The sequence below is a fragment of the Eurypyga helias genome, unplaced genomic scaffold (assembly GCF_000690775.1).
Source record: "Eurypyga helias isolate BGI_N326 unplaced genomic scaffold, ASM69077v1 scaffold16382, whole genome shotgun sequence".
Taxonomy (NCBI): domain Eukaryota; kingdom Metazoa; phylum Chordata; class Aves; order Eurypygiformes; family Eurypygidae; genus Eurypyga; species Eurypyga helias.
In genome coordinates, this window is record NW_010235539.1 from 9,210 (window position 1) to 18,514 (window position 9,305).

The 9,305-nt window shown below is 44.7% G+C and overlaps 1 protein-coding gene across 1 annotated transcript; it reads left to right on the plus strand.

Annotated features, from left to right (window-relative positions):
• Positions 1–1,113: 1,113 nt before the first annotated feature.
• MINOS1 (mitochondrial inner membrane organizing system 1) lies at positions 1,114–4,824 on the plus strand (the record flags this gene model as incomplete). The annotated part of the gene is made up of 3 exons (XM_010146799.1): positions 1,114–1,161; positions 1,752–1,861; positions 4,577–4,824. Coding segments are annotated over 3 exons (167 nt in total), but the record flags the coding sequence as incomplete, so codon positions are not given.
• Between the last annotated feature and the right edge of the window lie 4,481 nt (positions 4,825–9,305).

Below are 9,305 nucleotides of genomic sequence, written 5' to 3' on the forward strand. Positions count from 1 at the left end.
TTCTGCAAGGAAAAAGGTTTCAAGAGCAGAAGGAAACTTTAAAAAAAGAAATGTACTCCTATACGCCAAGAGGGTATAGGATTCTCTGGCATTGTTCTGGGCTCAACCCACTTAGTAATGCGTTCAGAAAAAAAAAAATAAGGATCACAGGCTTTGAGGAATATTTTTTTAAAAGGTATAGTTTTTAATTAATAAAACTCGTTATAGTGAAGTTAGATTTCTTGCCTTGAAAGGAGAGAATAACAGAATGTGTTTGCTCCAAAATAAACCCAAAACTGTTAGGTATTTTTTTTTATGAGCACACACATAAGGGAATATTCCCCCCCCGCCCCCCCCCCGCTGAACTTTCATACTTTTGTGTCTTATCTAAAATTCTTCAGTGGATACAACTAAAGGTAGAATTTACCCAGTGAGCTTAAAGTTTTCACTTTTATATTTATTGAGTCATGAGAGGGGTTTTGCAGACTTGCCTGACTTCTTGCAAAAAATCCTAAGTGCACCTTCCAAGGAAAGCAAAAATTATTTTTAAATACGCCAGCCGAGTTTTTAATGGTGCTGGATAATTTTTTTTTTTCAACTGCTGCAGTTATTTCTATATATAGTATAAGGATGTGAAAAGTCATTCATTCCTAATGTGTTTAAATATGCTCCATAATGAGTGTTGTGGATGTGAAAGATAAGCAGCCTGGAGCTTTCTCTTGCGAGGTATAGGGTAACAGAAAGCATCAAAGTTTTGCTGCCCTCAGGACACACACTGAAGTAGTTAAAGTAGTGAGATAAACGAAATACATTAAGATATTCATCTGCAAAATCTAAAGCTCAAGGACACAATAAGTTTTCATTTAAGTGTTTCTCATTTGCTGACAATGAGCCAAATAAATCTTAATTCCACATTGTAGATGGTGACAGAATTTCAGACACTTTCCCTGGGATGAGCATCTGCTTTGTTTCCCAAATCTTTCTGATATGTGTTGGGTTTCTAATCTGAATTAGCTGCCTGCGGTTATTTAAGAAAACAATTTCTTTTTCTCCAGATTTGCTATTTAAGAACACTTTTGTTTGGTCTCCTGAAATAACGTGTAGTCTGAGTCCTCACTGCATTTCTTCTTACAGGTGCTGGATTTGGATTAGGAATTGTTTTCTCAGTCATCTTCTTCAAAAGTAAGTATACTGCAGTAATCTTGACTGCCTGGTTTCCAAATTTCTGACCGTTGTAGGTACAGTTTAAAACCAAAGCATGTAAAACGTAATCAGCGTGTTAGACCAATTCTTTCATTATTGGTCACATCTTTTCAGTGGAAATGGAGTTACCTAAACTTTCACCTGTTGTATAACAAGGCTGTGACACGTGGCATCTCGAAACTCCTACTGTGCTCAGCTCAGATTCTGGAATTGCAAGAAACCCTGAGCCAAATTACTGGAGCCCTGTGTCTAGACATCAGTTTATGCCAGGGTTTTAAAACTGATCTAAATTCTTTTTAGTTACGCTTTGGTAACAGAATCGTTGCGGTAAGATCTTGAATTTAGAGAACTCTAAATACAATGTCTTACTCACTGTTGGTCTTGCTGTTCTTCTGAAATGGTCTAGTTTTTAGTTGATTTAAGGACCCATGGAAATTGGAAATGCCTAATATGCATCTTAGGGTAATTTATTCTTTCTTGGTGCTTGTTTAACAATGTTGTCAGCATCAGGTGAAATGAACAGCTTTGCTTGACTTTAACTTTTTCTCTCTGCTTGACCTTCCCCACAGGAAAGACATGGCCGATCGCTTTTGGGTCAGGGATGGGGTTAGGAATGGCTTATTCCAATTGTCAACATGACTTCCAGTCTCCGTATCTTCTCCATGGTAAATTTGTAAAAGTAAGTATCCGTACTACTTACTGTTAATTGATAACTGTTTATGAGCTAGCAGTGAGCCGTATGTCTAGGCACCACTTCCATGGATACTCCTCTGCCTTTCCCAAGGGAGCACTAGTAAGAAGAAAACTGCTGTGTTGCCGAAGTGGGGGGTTGTCCCCCTGCTCTTTAGAAGGTTTTAGTATCTGGTGTGTTTAGCAGTAAACTGACTAGAGTGAATACGTAGAATTAGGTAGATCTACCTGTGGAAGCAGATCTTTGATCTTCTGGGGATGTGAGGGGTCTTTACCAACATGAAAATACTAATTGCTTCTAAGTTTTGTACCTTGTTTGACTGCACAGTCATGTAATCATTAGTCTGAAGAAATTGTGTACTTGAAATAGTTTTGAAGAGGATATTTTAAATGAGTTGAGTATTATCACTGACTATGCTGAGATAAAATATTTTAAGAGAGATTAATTAACAGGAACCATTTGCTCACAAACTGCCTACAGTGCACTAAGTCCACAAACTGACTCCATTAATATTTTCTGTATTTCTTCACATGTAAAAGTTGGGGCTGTTCTGGTAATTTATCATCGTGGCATCCGGGAAAAAAAAAAAAAAACAACACCCCAAAAGGGGAGCGTGCGTGCGTATTTCAGATCCACAAAGCCACGTACTGCTAAAAGATTTCACTGGTGCCAGTGGAGAGGCATCCACCAGGACATATTTACAGTTATTTTAGCACTTCAGAAAGTCCTGAGGTAAAATGTTCTGCCAGGATGCTTTTTGTGGCAAGCACACAGAATGCCAAAACTGCCCCTACATTGCTCGTCTGCCTCACGAGGGAGGCCTGAAGGTGTTTAGACTTCTTTGATTTACTGGCAGATGAGCTTTTGCCAGTCTTCTGCAGCTCTGCCATAGGTATCTGGTGACAAATACTATCTTCAGCTGCCCCTAAAGAGAGGGAAATGATGCTAAGATTCTTACAACTTCAGAATAAAACATTTTGGTAGCAGTATAGACAAACTCGGCGCGTGACTCTTATGGTTTGTTAATATCAGAACATGTTGGCTTTCCACACCATCCTGAGGGTATTCCTCCAATTCATGTCTCCAGAAAGAAACCGGAATGACATGTGTGTGGCCTCGTGTGAATGGTAAATGCCCTGCTCACACGTTGTGAGAAAGCATTTTTCATTCAGGGATGCTGGGCAAAGGAAAACTGACTTTCAGGTCAGCCTAAAGGATTTTGTTTGGACTGAGGACTAATCTCTGCTCTGGAGCAAGGGTGGTCCTCCCAAGCATGAGGTAATTGAAAGGACACTTGACAGAAGAAGCGCAGCTGCCTGCATGGCACAAGACTAGACAAATAGTTTCCAGTGCACTGTCTCCACTAGCTTTCTCTGGCACAAAGCAGCGGAACATGCTGAGGGAGGGAAGACACGGATGAAGCCATCTAATGGTTAATGCCGTTAATTCTCTCCAAAATGTCGTGTCATGGATTATTACAGGGTTATTACAACAAAAATTATTTCATTTCTGTTGGTTAGGAGCATGGAAAATATTGTTGCATTATCACTCATCTGTTTTTCTCCTAGAAAATAGGGTTGTAACTAAAGTCTGTAGGACTCCTTTACAGAACTGAGCTTCTGTTGAAATGCGGACTTGTCAAAACGTGAGATTCTGCAAGAAAATCAGCTTTACTAAGAGAGAGGGAGAAACATAACACAGGTTAGCTTGAAGAAAATTATTTCTAGTTTTCCAAACCTGTCAAGTTTGTACGATCACAGGATAACTCAAGTTGGAAAGGACTTCAAGGAGGTCATGTAGTCCGACCTCAAACCGGGGTCATCTGTGAGGTCAGGCCAGGTTACGTGGGGCTTTATCCAGTCTGGATTCTTGATTCTTCAGGATTGAGTTCTTAATTCTGAGTCCTAAGTGAGAATGAGAGAGGACAGAGGAGCCTCCTGATCCCAAATAATCAGGAGATCACAAAGCAACTTTGCAGCTAACTCGGATCACGCTGCCCATCCTCTGAGTCAGTGAGCTGATCACGAAACACTGCGACCGATGCAAGAGCCGTTCACCTAGGCCAGGAGACTGCTTAAAATGCAGAGAATTCCAATTTGTGGTCATGGGAGTGAGGGCTTTTTACGTAACCTGATCAAGTGGGTGTCGCTGTGACTTCAGCTGAATTCAAAATCAACATCTAGCAATGATTTTGAGGCTTAAAACAGCACGGCTGTAAATAACATGGCCTAAGGTTGGCCTGCAAAATAGGAAGTCTTGTATTTTTCAGGTTATTTAGCCTGGATTGTTTACCACCCCCACAAGCGCTACCCTGTGCTTTGATTGCAATGCGGGTTATACTGATGTGCAACAATAGGAGAAGTTTGGCAAGTGGAGCCTTTCCTCCTGCCCTCTGTGGCTGTGCTTTCTATCTGCTTTCTAGTCAGCCTGCAAATAGTTAACGTGAACAATAACTGGGGGCTTTTTGGAAGTATCCATTTTATCAGAATGGAGGCTGTTATGCATGAAAACGTGGCATGCCTCTGGTATGAAAATAGCTGCTTACCTTCTCCATACTCAGCTTCTCGGTGTAGCAAGGATGAAAATGTTAGCCTACCTCCTGGAAATGTTACAAAGCTAAATGCCTCGCTCTGCATCGTGCAGCACCTTCCACGTCAGGAACCCAAATGGCTTTTTAATAATACAAGCCTTCTTGCTTTACAGGAACAGTGACTAATGACTAAGACTATCCCAGTGGGAAGGAAGGAGAAATCAATGATTATTCCTCAGGAATACTGAAGTGCCCCTGGAATAAGCCAACATTCTTCAGTAACGATCACCAGTAACTCTTTATACTCCAACAAACTGTTTCTGTACATGAAACAAAAGTTCTGTTGCTTGTTTTGTATCGTGTCTGGAAAGTGCAAGGAGGAGCTCTTCTGGGAAATAAATAAAAGACAAATGGCCTTCTCTGGTGTGTTGACTTTGTATGTGAGTGAGAGAGAATGGAAGGAGAGGACTTCATTCTGAGTACCTAGCAGCTGTGACCACCTGGGTAAAAGCCACTGAGAGAGCTCTTCGGAAAAGACAGCCGTCGTATGTTCCACTCCACTCTGGAAAGGCAACCCCCATCTACCGTACTGTTCAAAGAAGCATTCCCACCTCATAAATCACCCACTAGACCCCTGCGGCTTGTGCCGGTGTTTGGACAGGAATATAAATACTCCTGTGTCCTGTTTGTACAGTTGCCCTTTAGAACTGGAGTTTTGTCCTCTCCGAAGAGGCAGAATCCAGAAGGGCAGAGCTGAACCGTGTGAGCGATGCCGCTAGCCAGTGCTGGCTCTTGGACCTTTGAGTCACGGAGTGACCAACGTTTGAAGCTTCCTCGGTACAGCGGGTGAATTAAACGGATGCACAGACTGTCTGGCTCTGAGCTTACCTTTTAGGTTGATTGCTTTTTTGTGGGAGAACATAGAGGTTTCGGTGCCTGGGAATGGGTCATAAATACTTAAAGCTCCTTATTACCATGGCAAGTTGCTGGTCCCAGTACTCCCTTCTACTACACATTTACTCCAGCCCTTGCAATTACTAGTTGGTATGTTGTCTACTGCTCCTCTTGTGACTCGAGAGGTCATCTTCACTTCTTTGCTCAGCACTGTTTTCTAGCTATCGGGATGGCTCCTAAGGGCCTCTCTTCTTCCTCCCATGCTTGCTGCATATTATCCGTATAGCACAGGCTGTAACTGCGTGTCTCCCAAGACAGAAAGGGAACGGTATAGATTGTTACGGAGCTTTGCATTACTGAAAGCCTCTTCTGCTGCTGGTGAGCACTGGCAGATGCCAGAGTGACAAAAAATTTCCTCTCCAGAAAGGAAAACCCAACGGAAAACAAGTTGTACAACCTTTGTTTTTTTAACCCATGCCAAAAAAAGGAAGGGGATGGACTGCGGGGCAGTCTTCCGAGTTGAGAGAGCTTGAGAAACTCATCTTCCTGAGCAGTGGGACTGAGATTTGGTCTGGGTGCTACACCCGTCCTGCACTCGCCCACCCCCTCTGGGCACTCCTGTGTGGATCCTGCATGCTGAAGAAACATGTTGAGCTGTGCCCAGAGTCAACAGAAGCTGAAGAGCTTGCCTAGAGCAATGGACTTGTGAAATAAAATAGCTTTAATGCCAGGGCAGCATTCAAGGCTGTCAAAGCATGATACCGTCCAGGACCATTGCTTGAGCATGTCCTTGTTTTTCCACCTCCTCCCTTGCCGGACTGCATTCATCAGTCAGGTCAAAACAGCTTATTGGGAACAGGATCTCTTTCTTTCTTCCCAATTTTGAATCATTTTATCTGGCCCCAATTTTTAATTTGAGCTGTGTGTTTTGGAGCCATAGCTCATCTGTGGTTTGGAAAGTGTTTTTATTGAGTCTTCTGCGTGTGTGCTGCGACGCTAGCGGGCTGCGAAGCCAGTGGGTAAGCCTGGGTGAGAAGCAGGAGCGGTAGCAACGCTCTGAAGATAAGGACTGTCAGCATGTGGAAGCAGCTTTAGCTAGCGCTGTGTCATTTGGGCCATGATGGTGGGTTCTATTTTATTCACTGTCCCTGAGAATGAGTTGTCCTGCTCCGATATGCTCTGCTTTAGTTCACATGTGACTTCCTAGGGCTCATTTTTACTTGATGTCATCTTACTGTGACCCGTGATGGAGCTGTTCTGGCCCCGGAACTCGGGCGGTACCCCTGTAGATGTCTGCTCACCTTGTGTCACTTACTGCAAGAGTGAGAATAATGGGAACAAATGTTCTTGCTCGTTACTACAAAATTCACTCGGGTGACTGTGGAAAAATTGCACCATTTTACTCTAAAAGTGGGATGTACATTTTGTCATTGCACTTTAAATGGGGTAAGAACTTCACGGTTTTGGTTTTCACAGCTGTCTTTGCTTGTTGTTTGTTGCATATATAACTGGCACATAATTGGCCTGTGTTTGTTTTGGTTTAATTAAAGGTGTGTTACTCAAAACCTATTTTTGAACCTGTCGGTGTGAGCTGTGCAAAACACCTCCTTGTGGGGACAAGCCTCCTGTTTCCCTCCATGGGAATGAGACCATACTCTTCCCAACTGAGGTTGGAATAGGAATGGTTTCCTGCTGCTTGATTTCTAATTACATAAATGGAAGGGGGAAAAGTGGAAATTCTAAGTACCAAAAGGCATGTTAAATTTAGTGTAATGCACTCATCTGGAAACGATCACAGTTTTCCTTCTTTCTTACGCCTGCTGAAATCATTGCTTCGTCTAACTGCAGCGTGATTTGGATCGGTACCAAGGAGTGCAAACAAGATAGGCCGACAAAAGTCAGGTGTCCCTACCCGAAACGTAAGGAGACCTTTCAGTGGAGGAGTTACTCTATCACCCTGATGCAATTTGAATAGGAAAATGGTGGCTGTACAGCGAGTAAAGAATCCATACCACTGTCTTGGAGAAAAAGAAGCTGTTTGCTGAACAGAACTGGGTTTGAAGCTTTAACAGTCCCCTAAGTGCTTGACTGGCCACAAATCTGACTCCTAACAGCTTGATTAGATGTCTGCCGAGGCTTTGAGATGAATAAACAAGTCACGGAAAAGCAGAGACCGCAGGAAAAAAAAATATCAAGCTGCTTTTCTGTTGTTTATATGAGTTCTTCATGTTTGATGAAGATACCGTCATTTCTTTGTATTTCAGTCGTGCCTAGGAGCCTCTGCCAAGATCAGGACCTTGCTGTATGTGGTGCTGTACACACAAATAAAAACCAGCCTCTGCCCTGGAGAGTTTACAAACTAAACAGATGGGATTAAGGGAGGTAGGAAGGTTTGTAATTCCCGTTTTAAAGATGGGAGAAGCTGTAGGCAAGGTCAGTGGTAAGTCCCGGAGGGAATGTGGCATGCAGCTGAGACTCTGAGCCTGGAGCCATTGACTCCATCAGCCGTCCGTTCCGACTGTTCTGTTCCTTGGCAGGTCTTGGAGCCTCAGGGGAAGGCTGCCCACTTCACAGCCTGGGAGACTCCAGAGGGCTACGTTCTGCAACCATTGCTGTCCTCAGATTGCCCCAAAGTCTTGAGGGCAAGTCTCTGCTAAGCTAGGAATTCTGTTTTATTGTCCAGCGGGTGGTTGCTTACAGGATCACTAATAGGTGTGACCCACTGAGATCCTCAGTATCAACCCCAACATCAGAAGGATATAGACCGGTTGGAGTGAGTCCAGAGGAGGCCACGATGATGCTCCGAGGGCTGGAGCCCCCCTGCCATGGGGACAGGCTGGAGAGTTGGGGTGTTCAACCTGGAGAAGGGAAGGCTCCGGGGAGACCTTATAGCACCTTCCAGTGCCTGGGGGGGCTACAAGGAAGCTGGGGGGGACTTTTTACAAGGGCAGGGAGTGACAGGACAAGGGGTAACGGGTTTAAATTGAAAGTGGGGAGGTTTAGGTTAGATAACAGGAAGAAGTTCTTCCCGCAGAGGTTGGTGAGGCACTGGGACAGGCTGCCCAGAGAAGCTGTGGATGCCCCATCCCTGGAAGTGTCCAAGGCCAGGCTGGATGAGGCTTGGAGCAACCTGGTCTAGTGGAAGGTGTCCCTGCCCATGGCAGGGGGGTTGGAACTGGGTGATCTTCATGGTCCCTTCCAACCCAAACCATTCTGTGACTTTGGAGTAAGTTGGAATCTGATAAGGAGAGAAAATACTGAAATGTGTTATCAGTTTTCTGTGCCGCAGGGACCGGGACACCGCTGTGTGAGGTGTGACGTAAGCATCATACCAGCAGATAGTCACTGCCTCAGTCGATCCACCTTGAACACGAGCTTAGGTGTAACAGATCGAGATAGAGGGAGGATGTCAAGGAGACCAAAAAACAGCAGGGTTTACAGCAGTGATGGCGTAACTCAGCTCTTCCAGAGGGTTCACCCAAGATGATTCTCCAAAGGAGGAGAAATGGGTTTTCCAGATATTTTATTGGGTTCCCTCCGAGTCTGTGGAGCAGTGCCAAAGAGATCACTAAGGTGCGTGTTTGCAAGTGCAGGCAGTGGGCGCAGGAGTGGGCAGAAGGAGGTGGTGGGGGTTGCGGTGGTGATCTACCACGAGGTACAGCTCTCGTGCCTTAGCTAGCAGGGAGGGGCTATGGCAGAGCCAGGGAAGACGGGATCGGTGACCTGCTCGGAAAAACACATCTTTCAGCAGTGCTGTGAGTCAGCGAGGCACTGCTGACCCTTCCTTTGCTCCCAGCTGGCTGGGTTCTGTAGCTTCTCTCCCCCTACCACACACATCCCGACAGTCAGAAATAAACTTTTTCCTCCTCTCCCACCCCACCCTTGGCTTTGTAAATGGGACTGGCGCAAATTTTGGCACGCCAGCTCTGGTAGGCAGCTGCATGCAACGCGTACCGTCTCTTAACGGCTCCGAGAGTCCGGCCTGTAGCCCACCCACAGTGAAATGCT